The sequence below is a fragment of the Apostichopus japonicus genome, chromosome 23 (assembly GCF_037975245.1).
Source record: "Apostichopus japonicus isolate 1M-3 chromosome 23, ASM3797524v1, whole genome shotgun sequence".
Lineage (NCBI taxonomy): Eukaryota > Metazoa > Echinodermata > Holothuroidea > Aspidochirotida > Stichopodidae > Apostichopus > Apostichopus japonicus.
The window spans coordinates 2,713,765-2,729,860 of NC_092583.1; the positions used below are offsets into that span (position 1 = coordinate 2,713,765).

Genomic DNA, 16,096 nt, shown 5'->3' on the forward strand with positions numbered 1-16,096 from the left:
ATTGCTGCACCCCATCATTGTTATAAAATAATGATACGAAACAACAGCAACATAATTCTGGCCAAAATTTGGACAAGATTTTAAGTTATTGTGTCTGTCTGTGAGCCATTTGTTATTTTTCATTCTAGCAATTTTGGCGGCAATCCTGGGTGACCTCTTTTAAGTCTGTTCCTCATTAGTTGGCCCATCTTCAACGTTTGCGCGGCCGTGCAGGTAACAATGGCAACCGCCTGAAAGATTAAAACAAAGGAAATGAGACAGCTAAGGACAAAGTCTAAGTTGATGCGGAATAACTTTATTTTCCAATCACCTAGCCCTCATACTATTCATCCCCTTCCTTCTTATCTCCCTCGCCTTCCTAAAACTTCAGGGTTTGTCAGTGGTATAACTTGGTAATTAACATAATTAATGAATACACTAATACAATGCACAGCCACATATTCAAGTGTGTGGGTGCATGTGTACACATCCCACTCCACCATTTTTCAGTCCCACAAAGAAAGAAATTGAAGTAGTTATTTGCAGGCGTGTAGCGAGGAATTTGCCAAGGGAGGGGTGAAACTGTAGGCAAACTATCAGAGCCGTAGATACGGCATTGCAAACTATCTAAGCGCAGCGCCACTATGTTGGCGCGAAGCGCACAAGAAAAGTTTGCCTGAAAATGCCTCCCAAAACTGCTGGAAATGGCACTTCCCAGGCCTTGTAAGTTGCATCTTAGCATTTTCTCTTTTGAAATTACTGGCGATATCATAAATACATACAACAAAAATATGCTCAAGGTGGGGGGGGGGCGGCTGCCCCCTTCACCCCCGGCTACGCGCCTGGTTATTTGAGCCCTCTTATGTGCGTGTATAGCTAAGTAGCATAAGTGGGCAATAGAGTGCACCATTTCTTATCTTTATTGTTTCTGCTGCTAGATGACCCCCAGACAGCCTACATGGGATCGGCTTCAACAGCCCCAGTGGCAACACCACCTCCTTTTGAAAAAACAATCCTGGATCCATCCCCGATGCACTTATGCACCCTTGGCCTCAAGCGGTATTTTTTTAAGTGTCTTTCGGACCATCCTAAAATTGGCAGGTTGGTTTGCAGGTTGTTTTACCCCCCCCCCCCCACTCCCTTTTTAAAGAGTGTGAAGACTCGCGCAAAAAGAAACGTCTACTGCCGGTAATCTGACCAAGTTTCGAATGAGGTGTAACAGAAGTGTTAGACACCACCATCGATCTCAGAAAATACACACACAGCTTGTTACCGTCGGTAATTAGACACTAGTGTATATTCAATACATATATACAGCTGTGGTCAATACCCACAACAAAGTGTACATAACAGCGTGGACATCTCAGGTCAAGATAAAAGATACCAAGTTATCACGTTTCATTACTGTCTGCATTTTGTAGCGACAAGAAGAAAACGTCATTTGCAAGCAACGGGAAGTTAACTTTTTCAGAGGGCGGCACGCGGCTTGGGGCGAATCTTCAATGCCTTTAAGGTGGCATACTCCTATTAGAGTCTATATCAATCCGCTTGATTGTTGTCCTTGTTCTCATTGTTCTCAGGAAAAGTGCCAAAACGCAGCAGGAGAACATCTTTTGTGACCTGTTATCAATCATAATCTATTTTTTTGTGGCTTGCATGTTGAAGAGCATGAATTGGATTACATGTGGTGAGAAAATTGGGTCAATTGAGGCAATTTTAGACCCCTTTAGGCCACTCAGGAGCAGCGTAGGAAATTTGTTTAGCACTGAGTGAAGAGGTTGGTTTACAAGTGACGAAAACTTCCGGCTCGGATTGCAAACAATCTACATGGTCCTGGTACCAAAACTTGATGGTGCCTTGAAAGGCCAACTTGTCAGCTATCCGGTGATGGGTAGCGTTTAGCCAGTGAACACTTCTATCTAGACTTAGAGACCACATTACTTTTATGATTTAGTGTGTAATTCAATGGGGCTTTTAATGAGCGTATGCTACCTTTAAGTGGATGTCTTTACTTACCCTAACAGAATGACGAACACGATAACTATCATAACCAGGAACACGGCGATAACTGGCGCTGCAACGGCTGCAATCACAGCGGTAACTGGGAAACAAGCTGTAACGAGAAAAGTAAAGAATGAACTAATTAATTGCTTAATGTCTCGGAGTATCAGAAATATGTCAATTGTCGTTGTTACAGTCATATTTGCATTGCGTTGCGCCATCACTTGTGAAGCCTGGTTTGACCAACAGCAGTCTCTTGTTGCCATTCTTTTTTTTCCTTTCCTTCTGTACATACGTTAATTACCTCCTTTGTGATTTAGTTCTTTGTTTGCCTCTCTGGTTTAAACTGGTTCTTATAACTCCAGAAGATGAAAGAATAAATCAACTGAAAAGATAAGTTGGTCTTTTGACGACCGCTGAAACAGATCAGCTATCCAATGAGTGTTAAAACTTATATGAAACTCTAAAACTAACAGATGTTAGTGATCACATTATAGTTGGACGATTTCCTGTGGTAAGCCAATGGGGGATATTATTAAGGGTAGCCTATCCTATGGTTCTGTACTGGTATTGTTGCATGATTAGGGTTAATGTCATCTTTTATATTCCAAACGGTTGGAAGTAATCATGGTAAATGGGCTACGGTTATTCGTATATGTGTGGCTTGCGTTCGGTTCATCTTAAAACAGTCTTAAAACCAACAGATTTTTGTCTCTACCTGTGGATGGACACATTGTGTGCCAATAATATACACTTTACATTTATACACATCTTATAAGAGCTACTCCCATACCAGTATTGGTAATTTTATTCCAATCTTTTCATTTTGACATTAGTTGACATTCAGGTATACATACTCGCTTGCTCCGGTGGTAAAAGTGGTCTTGGCAATTCTGGTTGCCCTGGAAAAACAGGTCTTGGTGGAGGATTTGCTAGGTTAAGAGGAATGAGACCTCCAGCGACACCATCAGGTAAGGGCTCCGGTGGGGGTTCATTCGGTAGCGGTACCCAAGTTTGTTGAGTGTTTGATCCTCCAGGCAACCAGGAAGCCTGGCCTGGCCAGCATGTCAGACCAGGGTGACAAGGGGTAGCACCCGTGTAACAGGGCATGCCTGGCATACACCCTATCTGGGCCTGGGCCTGCGGTCCTTCCAAAGGTGCTTCAGAGATAGGGCACTCAAACTCTCGCACATTTCCTGTACAATAAATAAAAATCATTTGTTATAATTTTACACAGTATACCACAGTTATGCATGCTATAGTACATTATTGTTATACATAGTACGTCATAGTTTTTCATAGTACGTCATAGTTATGCATAGTTTTTTATAGTTACACATTGTAAGTTATAGTTCATACTTGGTACGTTATAGTTACACATTGTAAGTTATAGTTCAAATATATATATATAGTACGTTTAAGTTATACATAGTACGTTACACTTATACATAGTACGTAATAGTTATACATATTACGTGATAGTTATACATAGTACGTTATAGTTTTACCTAGCATGTCATAGTTAGGTGGTAACGTACGTAAGTGTCAAAGAACCAATCATGTTTATTAGTAACATAGAGTTAAGACTATATTAAGGTAAAACATATAACGTTTGCTGCCTTGATTCCGCACGATATGGAATTCATTCCGCCCAACTTTTCAGTCATCATGCCTTCCCGGGCAGTACTGGGGTTAGCCTACAGTTAATTCTAAACCTTTAGGCTCAGATCTTTTCATTAGGTTCAATTCATAATGATCATGAACGTCTTGTGGCAGAAAATGAGGCACTTGTGAAAGTCAGGACTAATATGCCGTTTGAAAACACTCTAGGAAGTGCTTCAATCTGAGATGCCTCATTGATAGTTTACGGGATTTGAGGGGCGGGATGGGAAGGGAGGTACGGCCACTCTTTCCGCACGCCACTGTTACACATCAGACACACACATTGCTTGAGAATAAAACACACAAGTGACGTGTTAACCAGAGATCGGTACAAGTAACACCAAGTGTGTCGTACTTTACGACACGCGCACAAAGAATGCCAGTAATCTGACCTAGTTTCGAATGAGGTGTAACAGAAGTGTTAGACACCACCTTTGATCCCAGAAAATACACACACAGCTTGCTACCGTCGGTAATTAGACATTAGTGTACAGACGGTACATACAGCTGCGATCAATACCCATAGTGAATAAACGATACACCTATAGACATCTCAGGTCCAGCTAAAGATAACAAGGTATCACGTTTCATTACTGTCTGCATTTTGTAGCGACACGAAGAAAACGTCACTTGCAAGCAATAGAAAGTTAACTTTTACAGATGGCCGCACGCAGTTAGGGGCGAGTCTTCAATGCCTTTAAATTTAAAGTTCTCGCTTTGTTGACAGATCACAAGATAATTATTAAGGATGCACGGTAAATGAATACATCCTGAGTCGCTAAAAAAAGGGAATGTAACGTTTGACCGTCAACAGAGCTCTTTCTGTAACACAAAATTAGTACAACACGACTAAGCTTCCCGATGAAGAGTTACGCCGAAAGCCTTCATTCGGCTAACGGCTTTGCATGACCGTATAGGTGAACTGAATTTTCAGTGGGGTAGGAGGGACGGGATTACCGTTGGACATCCAACTATATGGCAATTCCACAGTCCGACTCTTCCGTATGAGCAGTATGAATATCTAGCTATTCTTGTCAGGTCACAGGTTGGAAACTGTTTATACTTTCAGTACGACTACTCATAGGCGTAGGAGGCGGGGGGGGGGGGGCTGGGGGGGGGGGGGCTGCAGCCCCCCCAACCATATTTTTTGGTGAAAATTCGGGCAATATTCTGAGAATTTTTCGGGCACCTACTGGAAGAATAATAATTTGCAGTGTGTTTTTCATTTTTTGGGGGGGGTGAAACTTCGGCAATATGCTGAAAAATTTTCGGGCATCTATTGAAAGAATAATAATTTGCAATGGTTTTCAAATTTTTGGTGAAAATTCGGGCAATATGCTGAGAATTTTTTCGGGCACCTACTGAAAGAATAATAATTTGCAGTGTGTTTTTCAAGTTTTTTGGTGAAAATTCAGGCAATATGCTAAGAATTTTTTCGGGCACCTACTGAAAGAATAATAATTTGCAGTGTGTTTTTCAAGTTTTTTGGTGAAAATTTGGGCAATATGCTGAGAATTTTTCGGTCACCTACCAGTGGCGGCGCGTCCATACAGTCAGAAGGGCGGATGACCCCCTGACGGACTCAAATGGACTGCTGGCGCCCTTTTCAGCTTTTTTACCACTTTTTTTACTTATTTTACTTATTCACGATTATTGACTTTTTTATTGCGCTCTGAAATACCAATTTACATTTGTCACATTTTGTTGGTGCAATTTTCTGACAAAACTGGCGATGACACCTATTTATTCTTCATTTATCTGCAAATTAGCAAGGCCTGGAAAGGGTCATTTCCGGCGATCTAGGGAGTATCTTTACTCAAAAAAATTCTGTACGCTCCGCGCCAACCTGTGGTGGCGCTCCGCTTAGATAGTGTCGAAAGCGCCCCTAAAGACCATTCTCTCCCCCCAGACCAATACCCCTAGCTCCGCCACTGGCACATACTGAGAGAAGAAGAATTTGCAATGTATTTTTCAATGGTTAAACATATATTATTATTATCATTATTGTTGTAAGGACTTCCCCAATAATTATAACCAATATGGATGGGTAATAACACGGAAAATGATTGTACGTTATTGGCATGTGATGTAATAACGGAAGAATACCTATATGATATGCACATTAACATGTGGAACGCGCGCGGTGCGCGCGAAAAATTTTGGTTATATTTTTCGGGCAAGTCGTTACAGCCCCCCCAAATCAAATGAGGCTCCTACGCCTATGCGACTACTTCGAAGCATGATATGAGAGTGGTACTAGCACTGGAAAATTGTCCCAAATTGGCTACTTCTCTATCGTGGACTGTGCATATATTGCTAAATGCTTAGTGCTTCAATCGGCGGTGCTTTGGTCTTGAAACAAATGGCGAATATTGCGCTTCGGTGAAGCTAGCATCACATTTAGCTATCAAGAGATAATGAAAAAAACAATGGAAACCTCGGAATCGGCGGCGCACTCATTCCGAGCTGGTATATATCGGCATACCAAACCATCCGTGTAAAAGTGGTATCTGCGAATGTTTCTGGTGAAACGATGACGTTTCTTCGATATCAACTAAATAATAACAGCATTTTCAATAAAATATCGGTTCATCTCACTTACAAACGTGAACAGAAAAGCAAAGGAGAACCTTAAGGATTACACGGACCAAGTCTCTTATTTCCCCGCGTTTGGATTGTTTGATTGATTTAATAGGGGTATTTTACAGTAAAAAGGTTGTTTGTCGATCTCAACTTATCTTTAGAATAACACTGACCATCCCTTTTCTTTTTTGTTAAGAATTTGTCTTTAATGTAATAGAGTTGTCCATTTAACAGTAGTAAAGTGTTTGGTCAATAGAAAAATAAAACTTGTTACCGTCAAATAATGATAAATTCTAATAAATAAATGGAACAGAAACCATTTAACAAATTGCTAGTCATCTAAACATATCTATTAGAACCAGTTTACCTTTCAAATGGGTCGAGCAATTTGAGTTACTTGTTAGTCACAAGAATCTCTAGAAATAAAAATTATTTTTTGTGTACATGTCGTCATCGATATGTATTTAGTGTGTTGTTGAAGTTACCTGTCGTGAATCCAAAACGGTCTTATTTTATCTCACGTAATGCCTGTTTCCGTGTCCCCGTTTTTACTCCTCATGTTTTGGATAATATTTTGGATCAAGCTTCCTTTTTTAATGTGTGTGTCTTAATTGTGGATGTATCCTTCACCTCCATAATTAGAACTCATCCGTTGGACTTAATGTGTTTCTCATTTTGTTAGTGATAGTTTGTTGGCAGTATACACGTATCCACCGATGAACGTAGTCAGATATCGCTTCTCGGCCATTTGGCTAAGATCATGTGTAGTATGTCTGTTCTTTTTTCGAGTGGAATCGTGATAAACACCTGACGATGATCATATAGTCACAGTCTTGATGTTAGGGGAATGGTGTTGAGAGCGGATCAGTCGTTCGACGGTTTATGATTCCCTGTGCAGATTTGTACCGTAATCTGAGTTGTACTCGTTTCAGATCCCAACAACATAAAATCCCCTAAACAAATATTGGAATCTGCCCGTTTCATTTTATCAAACTGTTAGATTAAAGTATTACCAGAGAATGTCTTCGATCGCATTACAAAATTTGCAAACAGCTAAAAGATCGTAGCTTTCAAAAAGAAACCCAGTAATGTGGACACATTTTCTTCAATTTTTATTTAGATTTGAGCAAACCTTCTCATATTTATATGAAATGAAAACACCATGCCACTAAAATTTTCATGTTTGATCTTACCTGTCTGAGGGTCCTTTGATGAACAAGTTAACTTTCTAAGATTGTAACCAGCGGGAAATGCGTACGCCGTACCCGGACCGAACCCGTATATGATGGCACTGAAATAGCCGTCTGGCATGACATTCGAAATGATTTGTGGTCCTGTGGATAATGGTATCGTCAGGTCGGCGCCAAAACTGGACATACCACCATTAACACTGACGTCAGGTTCTTCAGCTAAGACGGTGACGTCATTGAGAGAGGGAGTAAATAAAGAAGGTGATGTCACAGAGATAGCGGCGTAACTCGTAATGTTGTTTGACCCCGCCCCGTCAAAGGTCGCGAACGTGACGAGACCATTGAAATATTGTTCAATTGGCGGTATAATCACCATGAATGGGTCTCCCACACCGTCTGCTTGCATTCCCTTAGCATACTGAACCACCAACACCGGTTTATTTGAGTTAATACCGAGAGGGAACTTTGCAAGTTGGTTAAACTCCATGAACTGACCAGATCGCGATATCTGAACGGTTTCCCCGGAGACTTTCACTACGGTGTTGGCTCTGGCAGCGATTATTCTGATGATATAGCCAGAATCTCGATCCAGTAAAGGTTGCAGGCTGAAACGTTTGCCCCATGTATCAACAGGTGGGATCATTTCAACCAAGTGGTCACATCGCGGTGTTTTCTGCGGTACTTCGGTGCATGTTGAGCCGGATAGTACAGCAATCGCTTTGTCCGATGTAATCTGTGTACCAGTCAAATCATTGGCTGATTGGAATTGTATCGTCTGTCCTCTTTGTAAACCGAATATTATTTCCTCCCCTGCCGCGAAAATGGTTCCTCCGTAGTTTAATTTTTGAATCGATACAATTTTTATTCTTGTTAAATCGCTTTTAGCTGAAATCACAAACTGTGATTTTTCGTTCCCGACCGTCGTGTAGGACGATATGAAGTACTCCATACCGAGAGCATCGGTAGGGATGACGAGGAATCCATCGGTAGATTTAGACAGAGAATTTATCGCCTGTACGTTTACGTCTCTGCTTGTGCGAATAAGAATGGTTGTGTTCTGGAATCCATTTCCGGCACAAACCGCTCCTACCGGTATATTGACTTTACTGACTGAGGTATTTACAACGGTTAGAACCTGTTCAAAGTTTATGGATGGAACAGTCACTTCGACGTTTGTTTCCCCTACCGACAAACCGCCGATGTAAACCTGTACGGTTTCCGGTGTATCATAGTTGCTAGGAAAGGCAAAGATAAACTCACGTCCTCTGGTATCTGGGATAGGTGCTGCGGTAAGAAATCAAACATTTAGTTTTAGAGCCATTACCGCGATATATTGGTCGTCGTGACTTTATCCTTTCATCACAACTATGACGTCATATAAAGAAATTATCGAAAACACTTGATTTTGTTAATAGTTTAGATGGACCTGAGCTATTTGGTGCATCCAAATAGTTAATTGGGTAAATAGAATCGAAATTATAAAAAAATTGTTATATTGAAGCAACCGGGTATATTTGTGTGTAAAGCCTCTTGACCGTATGTGAATGTACTTGAGCGCCGAATATATTTTTAACTCTTAAGCGACGGATACATTTTTAATCGGACAACCGTTGCATGCATGTCAAAATAGATGCTTTAAACGCATATGACAGGTTGTTATAAAAGAAATATCAAATATCTACATATGTACGCCTCCCACAATTCTATATATAGCAAAAGTGCGAAGGCATCTGTGACTGTAAAACAAAAAGTACAAAGATATAGGTCCTCCATATATATATATATATATATATATATATATATATATATACGTAGGTCTAAATTAATTTACATATATGAATCGGGCGTAAAGATGTTATTGCCATTCGCTGGTAAGGCTAGCTTTGTCGCTAATTTGAAACTTACTTTGGGCAAAAAATGAAAATACTTGATGGTAGCATATTATGCTGAACCAGCAAAGCTACAATTGCTTAAAGTAACTAGAAACATACATTTGTACGTTTACTTATAAAACACATGCATTCACTCTAAATTTATGTTTTTGAACAACATTTTCATTTATTATAAACTCTGATTAAAGTAAATAACAAAGTTGACTAGAAACTAAAACAAGAAAGAAAACAAAATCAAGGCAAACTTAAAATATGTTGAAATATTCTACGACGAAGGTTTCAGTCTGTATCACGAACATAACATGAAAATGTTTCTTATACTCTTCCATAAGAAGATTTATATTTAAGATTAAAGAAGGATATAACCTATACAATATACTTGCCGTGTTTAACTTGTGTGCTGACCAAACAGATCTTGAGCAATATTAAACAAAGACTTAACCAAGTGGCCATTTTGTTTCACGTTAGCTCCAACACATAATGCTAAACCCTATTAACGCAGAGATATTGTGTGAATATATCCAGTAGGTAACCAACGATGAAGTAAAATTAAATTTTTCGCCTACTCAGTAAGTACGGAAGATGCAAATTAAGAAGGAAGCAAATGGCCGATTAAAACTTCACTTGTACGGAAGCCTGAGTCATTTCTGAACTGTCAAAATACTTAGTCTGTAAATCAGGAACCGTATAAGGTTTACTTCTGTAGTATAGATAGTTTTGACGTCAGTTAACGATTTGGAGGGGTTACATATTTCCCCACCCCCACCCCTCCACCTCCCTTGGTACACCCCATCATTGTTATAAAATTATGGTACAAACAACTGCAAAATAATATTGGCCAAAATTTCCACAAGATTTTAACTTGTTGTGTCTGTCCCTGAGCCATTTGTTACTTTTCGTTCTAGCAATTTTGGCGGCAATCCTGGGTGACCTCTTTTTAGTCTGTTTCTCATTAGTTGGCCCATCTTCAACGTTTGCGCAGCCGTGGAGGTAACCATGGAAACCGCCTGAAAGATAAGCACAAAGGAAATGAGACAACTTAGGACTAATTCTAAGTTGGTGCGGAATGACTTTATTTTCCAGAACACCTAGCCTTCATGCTACTCAATCCCCTTCCTTCTTATTTCCTTCAACCAGGGAGTTGTTATGTAACAACCCCCTGCTAATACAATGCGTTGCACCAGGGAGTTGTTATGGACACTCCCTGGTTTGCACAGCCACATATTCAAGAGTGTGGGTGCATGTGTACACATCTCACTTACCACTATTTTCCAGTCCCACAAAGAATGAAATTGAAGTAGTTATTTGAAGGCGCGTAGCGAGGAATTTGCCAAGGGAGAGGCGAAACTGTAGGCAAACTATCAGAGCCGTAGATACGGCATTGCAAACTATCTAAGCGTAGCGCCACTATGTTTGGCGCGAAGCGTACAGGAAAATTTTGCCTTATATTGCCTCCCAAAACTGCTGGAAATGGCACTCCACAGGCCTTGTAAGTAACATCTTGGCATTTTCTCTTTTGAAATTGCTAGCGATAACATAAAAACATACAAAAAAAAATATGCTCAAGAGGGGAGGGCGGCTACCCCTTCGCCCCCTTTGGCTACGCGCCAGGTTATTTGAGCCCTCTTATGTGCGCACATGTATAGCTAAGTAGCATAAGTGGGCACTAGAGTGCACCATTTTTTTATCTTTATTGTTTCTGCTGCTGGAGGAACCCCAGACAGCCTACGTGGGAGTCGGCTTCAACAGCTCCAGTGGCAACACCACCTCCTTTTGAAAAACAATCCATCCCCGATGCACTTATGCACCCTTGGCCTCAAGTGTTTTTTTTTTTTCATTTTCCTTACAGACCATCCTAAAATTGGCAGGTTGGTTGGTTTGTAGGTTTTTTTCACCCTCTGCCACTCCCCTGTTAAAGAGTGTGAAGACTCGCGCAAAAAGAAACGTCTAATGCCGCTGATCTGACCAAGTTTCGAATGAGGTGTAACAGAAGTGTTAGACACCACCATCGATCCCAGAAAATACACGCAAAGCTTGCTACCGTCGGTAATTAGACACTTGTGTATACAGTCAATATATACAGCTACGGTCAATACCCACGATACAGGTCAAGAAAAAAGATAACAAGGTATCAAGTTTCATTACTGTCTGCGACAAGAACAAAACGTCAATTGCAAGCAACGGAAAGTTAACTTTTTCAGAGCGCGGCACGCGGTTCGGGGCGAGTCTTCAATGCCTTTAAGTGGATGTCTTTTACTTACCCTAACAAAATGGCGAACACAATAACTAGCATAACCAGGAACATGGCTATACCTGACGCTGCAACGGCTGCAATCACAGCGGTAACTGGGAAACAAGCTGTAACGAGAAAAGTAAAGAATGGACTAATTAATTGCTTAATGTCTCGTAGTATCAGAAATATATCAATTGTCGTTGTAACAGTCATATTTGCATTGCGTTGCGCAATCACTAGTGAGGCCTGGTTTGACCAAAAGCTATCTCTTGTTACCATTCTTATTTCATCCTTTCCTTCTGAACATACGTTAATTACCTCCTTTGTGATTTATTTCTTTGTTTGCCTCTCTGGTTTAAACTGGTTCTTATAACTCCAGAAGATGAAAGAATAAATCAACTGAAAAGATAAGTTGGTCTTTTGACGACCGCTGAAACAGATCAGCTATCCAATGAGTGTTAAAACTTATATGAAACTCTAAAACTAACAGATGTTAGTGATCACATTATATTTGGACGATTTCCTGTGGTAAGCCAATGGGGGATATTATTAAGGTTAGCCTATCCTATGGTTCTGTACTGGTATTGTTGCATGGTTAGGGTTATCGTCATCTTTTATATTCCAAACGGTTGGAAGTAATCATGGTAAATGGGCTACGGTTATTCGTATCTGTGTGGCTTGCGTTCGGTTCATCATAAAACAGTCTTAAAACCAACAGATTTTTGTCTCTACCTGTGGATGGACACATTGTGTGCTAATAATATACACTTTACATTTATACACATCTTATAAGAGCTACTCCCATACCAGTTTTGGTAATTTTATTCTAATCTTTTCATTTTGACATTAGTTGACATTCAGGTATACATACTCGCTCGCTCCGGTGGTAAAAGTGGTCTTGGTAATGCTGGTTGCCCTGGAAACAGAGGTCTTGGTGGAGGAGGTGCTAGGTTAAGAGGAATGTTACCACCAGCGACACCATCAGGTAAAGGCTCCGGTGGGGGTTCTTTCGGTAGCGGTACCCAAGTTTGTTGAGTTTTTGATCCTCCAGGCAACCAGGAAGTCTGGCCTGGCCAGCATGATAGACCAGGGTGACAACGGGTAGCACCCGTGTAACAGGGCATGCCTGGCATACACCCTATCTGGGCCTGGGCCTGCGGTCCTTCCAAAGGTGCTTCAAAGATAGGGCACTCAAACTCTCGCACATTTCCTGTACAATAAATAAAGTTATTTGTTATATTTTTTACATAGTATGCCACAGTTATGCTATAGCGCATTACAGTTATACATAGTACGTCATAGTTTTACATAGTACGTCATAGTTATGCATAGTTTTCTTTATAGATATACATAGTAAGTTATAGTTATACTTGGTACGTTATAGTAACACCTAGTAAGTTATAATGTAAATATATAGAGTACGTTTAAATTATACATAGTACGTTTTATAGTTAAACATATTACAACATAGTTATACATAGTACGTGATAGTTATACATAGTACGTTATAGTTATACATAGGACGTTATAGTTTTACCTAGCCTGTCATAGTTAGGTGGTAACGTACGTAAGTGTCAAAGAACCAATCATGTTATTAACATAGACTTAAAGGTATTGAAGACTCGCCCCAAACCGCGTGCCGCGCTCTGAAAAAGTTAACTTCCGTTGCTTGTTTGTTTGTCTCTTCAATTGTGGATGTATCCTTCACATCCCTAATTAGAACTCATCCGTTGGACTTAATGTGTTTCTCATTTTGTTAGTGATAGGATGTTGGTAGTATACACGTATCCACTAATGAACGTAGTCAGATATCGCTTCTCGGCCATTTGGCTAAGATCATGTATGGTAGTATATCTGTTCTTTTTTCGAGTGGAATCTTTATACACACCTGACGATGATCATACAGTCACAGTCTTGATGAAAATGAGAATGGTGTTGAGAGCGGATCAGTCGTTTGATTGTTTATGATTCCATGTGCAGATTTGTACCGTAATTTGAGTTGTACTCGTTTCAGATCCCAACAAAATAAAATCCCTGTCACTAATATTTTTATGTTTGATCTTACCTGTCTGAGGGTCCTTTGATGAACAAGTTAACTTTCTAAGATTGTAACCAGCGGGAAATGCGTACGCCGTACCCGGACCGAACCCGTATATGATGGCACTGAAAAAGCCGTCTGGCATGACATTCGAAATGATTTGTGGTCCTGTGGATAATGGTATCGTGAGGTCGGCGCCAAAACTGGACAAACCACCATTAACACTGGCATCGGGTTCTTCAGCTAAGACGGTAACGTCATTGAGAGAGGGAGTAAATAAAGAAGGTGACGTCACAGAGATAGCGGCGTAACTCGTAATGTTGTTTGACCCCGCTCCGTCAAAGGTCGCGAACGTGACGAGACCATTGAAATACTGTTCAATTGGCGGTATGATCACCATAAATGGGTCTCCCACACCGTCTGCTTGCATTCCCTTAGCAAACTGAACCACCAACACCGGTTTATTCGAGTTAATACCGAGAGGGAACTTTGCAAGTTGGTTAAACTCCATAAACTGACCAGATCGCGATATCTGAACGGTTTCGCCGGAGACTTTCACTACGGTGTTGGCTCTGGCAGCGATTATTCTGAAGATATAGCCAGAACCTCGATCCAGTAAAGGTTGCAGGCTGAAACGTTTGCCCCATGTATCAACAGGTGGGATCATTTCAACTAAGTGGTCACATCGCGATGTTTTCTGCGGTACTTCGGTGCATGTTGAGCCGGAAAGTACAGCAATCGCTTTGTCCGATGTAATCTGTGTACCAGTCAAATCATTGGCTGATTGGAACTGTATCGTCTGTCCTCTTTGTAAACCGAATATTATTTCCTCCCCTGCCGCGAAAATGGTTCCTCCGTAGTTTAATTTTTGAATCGATACAATTTTTATTCTTGTTAAATCGCTTTTAGCTGTAATCACAAACTGTGATTTTTCGTTCCCGACCGTCGTGTAGGACGGTATGAAGTACTCCTTACCGAGAGCATCGGTAGGAATGACAAGGAATCCATCGGTAGATTTAGACAGAGAATTTATCGCTTGTACGTTTACGTCTCTGCTTGTGCGAATAAGAATGGTTGTGTTCTGGAATCCATTTCCGGCACAAACCGCCCCTACCGGTATATTGACTTTACTGACTGAGGTATTTACAACGGTTAGAACCTGTTCAAAGTTTATGGATGGAACAGTCACTACGACGTTTGTTTCCCCTACCGACAAACCGCCGATGTGAACCTGTACGGTTTCCGGTGTATCATAGTTGCTAGGAAAGGCAAAGATAAACTCACGTCCTCTGGTATCTGGGATAGGTGCTGCGGTAAAAAAAATCAAATATTGAGCTATTAGAGCCATTACCGCGATATATTGGTCGTCGTGACTTTATCCTTTCATCACAACTATGACGTCATATAAAGAAATGGTCAAAACACTTGATTTTGTGAATAGTTTAGGTGGACCTGAGCATCCAGATATTTAACATAGTAAATAGAATCGAAATTATAAAAAAAATGTTATACTGAGAGCAACCGGGAAACTTGTGTGTAAAGTCTCTTGACCGTATGTATGTACTTGAGCGCCGAATATATTTTTAAAGCTTTAGCGCGGCATACATTTTCAATCGTACAACCGTTGCATTTATGTCGAAATAGATGCTTTAAACCCATATGACAGGTTGTTACAAAAGAAACCCCTGTGTATGTAAAGCAAAAAAGTACAAAGATAGGTCCTCCATATATATATATATATATATATATATATATATATATATATATATATATATATATATATATATATATATATATATATATATTTCGTACATGGGCCTAAATTAATTTACATATATGAATTGGGGCGAAAGATGTTATTGCCATTCGCTGGTAAGGCTAGCTTTGTCGCTAATTTGAAACTTAGTAGCTGCAGTGGGACAAAAAAATTAAAATACTTGATGGAAGTTTATTATGCTGAACCAGCAAAGCTACAATTGCTTAAAGTAACTAGAAACATACATTTGTACGCTTAGCTATAAAACACATGCATTCACTTTAAACTTATGTTTCTGAACATCATTTTTACTTAAAATAAACTCTGATTAAATTAAATAACAAAGTTGACTAGAAGCTAAAACAAGAAAGAAAACAAAATTAAGGCAAACAGAAAATATGTTGAAATATTGTATGACGAAGGTTTCAGTCAGTATCACGAACATAACATGAAAATGTTTCTTATACTCTTCCATAAGAAGATTTATATTTAAGATTAAAGAAGGACATAACCTATACATTATACTTGCCGTGTTTAACTTGTGTGCTGACCAAACAGATCTTGAGCAATATTAAACAAAGACTTAACCAAGTAGCCATTTTGTTTCACGTTAGCTTCAACACATAATGCGAAACCCTATTAATACAACGATATTGTGTGAATATATCCAGTTGGTAAACAACAATGAATTTAAATTAAACTTTTCGTTTCCTCAGTAAGTACGGAAGATGTAAATTAAGGCGAAAGACAATAACCGATGAA

At 40.0% G+C, this 16,096-nt stretch overlaps 2 protein-coding genes across 2 annotated transcripts; both read right to left on the reverse strand.

The window, feature by feature from the left end:
* Positions 1–16: 16 nt before the first annotated feature.
* Positions 17–9,831, reverse strand: LOC139964948 (IgGFc-binding protein-like). Its single transcript, XM_071967051.1, has 5 exons — positions 9,691–9,831; positions 7,419–8,699; positions 2,838–3,176; positions 1,996–2,092; positions 17–230 (listed from the first exon to the last, which is right to left on the reverse strand). The coding sequence occupies exons 1-5, from the start codon at positions 9,758–9,760 to the stop codon at positions 191–193; spliced, it is 1,827 nt and encodes a 608-aa protein (XP_071823152.1). The 5' UTR covers positions 9,761–9,831; the 3' UTR covers positions 17–190.
* A 345-nt stretch (positions 9,832–10,176) lies between these two features.
* On the reverse strand, positions 10,177–16,000 carry LOC139964949 (IgGFc-binding protein-like). Its single transcript, XM_071967053.1, has 5 exons — positions 15,864–16,000; positions 13,606–14,886; positions 12,412–12,750; positions 11,569–11,665; positions 10,177–10,314 (listed from the first exon to the last, which is right to left on the reverse strand). Exons 1-5 carry the CDS (start codon positions 15,931–15,933, stop codon positions 10,275–10,277), a joined length of 1,827 nt encoding a protein of 608 aa, XP_071823154.1. The 5' UTR covers positions 15,934–16,000; the 3' UTR covers positions 10,177–10,274.
* Between the last annotated feature and the right edge of the window lie 96 nt (positions 16,001–16,096).

Excerpts from the sequence above, each read along its gene's own strand:
- LOC139964949 (XM_071967053.1), bottom strand. The coding sequence starts at position 15,933 with ATGGCTACTTGGTTAAGTCTTTGTTTAATATTGCTCAAGATCTGTTTG. Across the intron at positions 14,887-15,863 it reads CAGCACACAAGTTAAACACG|CACCTATCCCAGATACCAGA; the intron begins GCAAGTATAATG and ends TTTTTACCGCAG. Across the intron at positions 10,315-11,568 it reads GTGTTCGCCATTTTGTTAGG|GCGGTTTCCATGGTTACCTC; the intron begins GTAAGTAAAAGA and ends CTTATCTTTCAG.
- LOC139964948 (XM_071967051.1), bottom strand. The coding sequence starts at position 9,760 with ATGGCCACTTGGTTAAGTCTTTGTTTAATATTGCTCAAGATCTGTTTG. Across the intron at positions 2,093-2,837 it reads TTTACCACCGGAGCAAGCGA|CTTGTTTCCCAGTTACCGCT; the intron begins GTATGTATACCT and ends TTCTCGTTACAG. Across the intron at positions 231-1,995 it reads GTGTTCGTCATTCTGTTAGG|GCGGTTGCCATTGTTACCTG; the intron begins GTAAGTAAAGAC and ends TTAATCTTTCAG.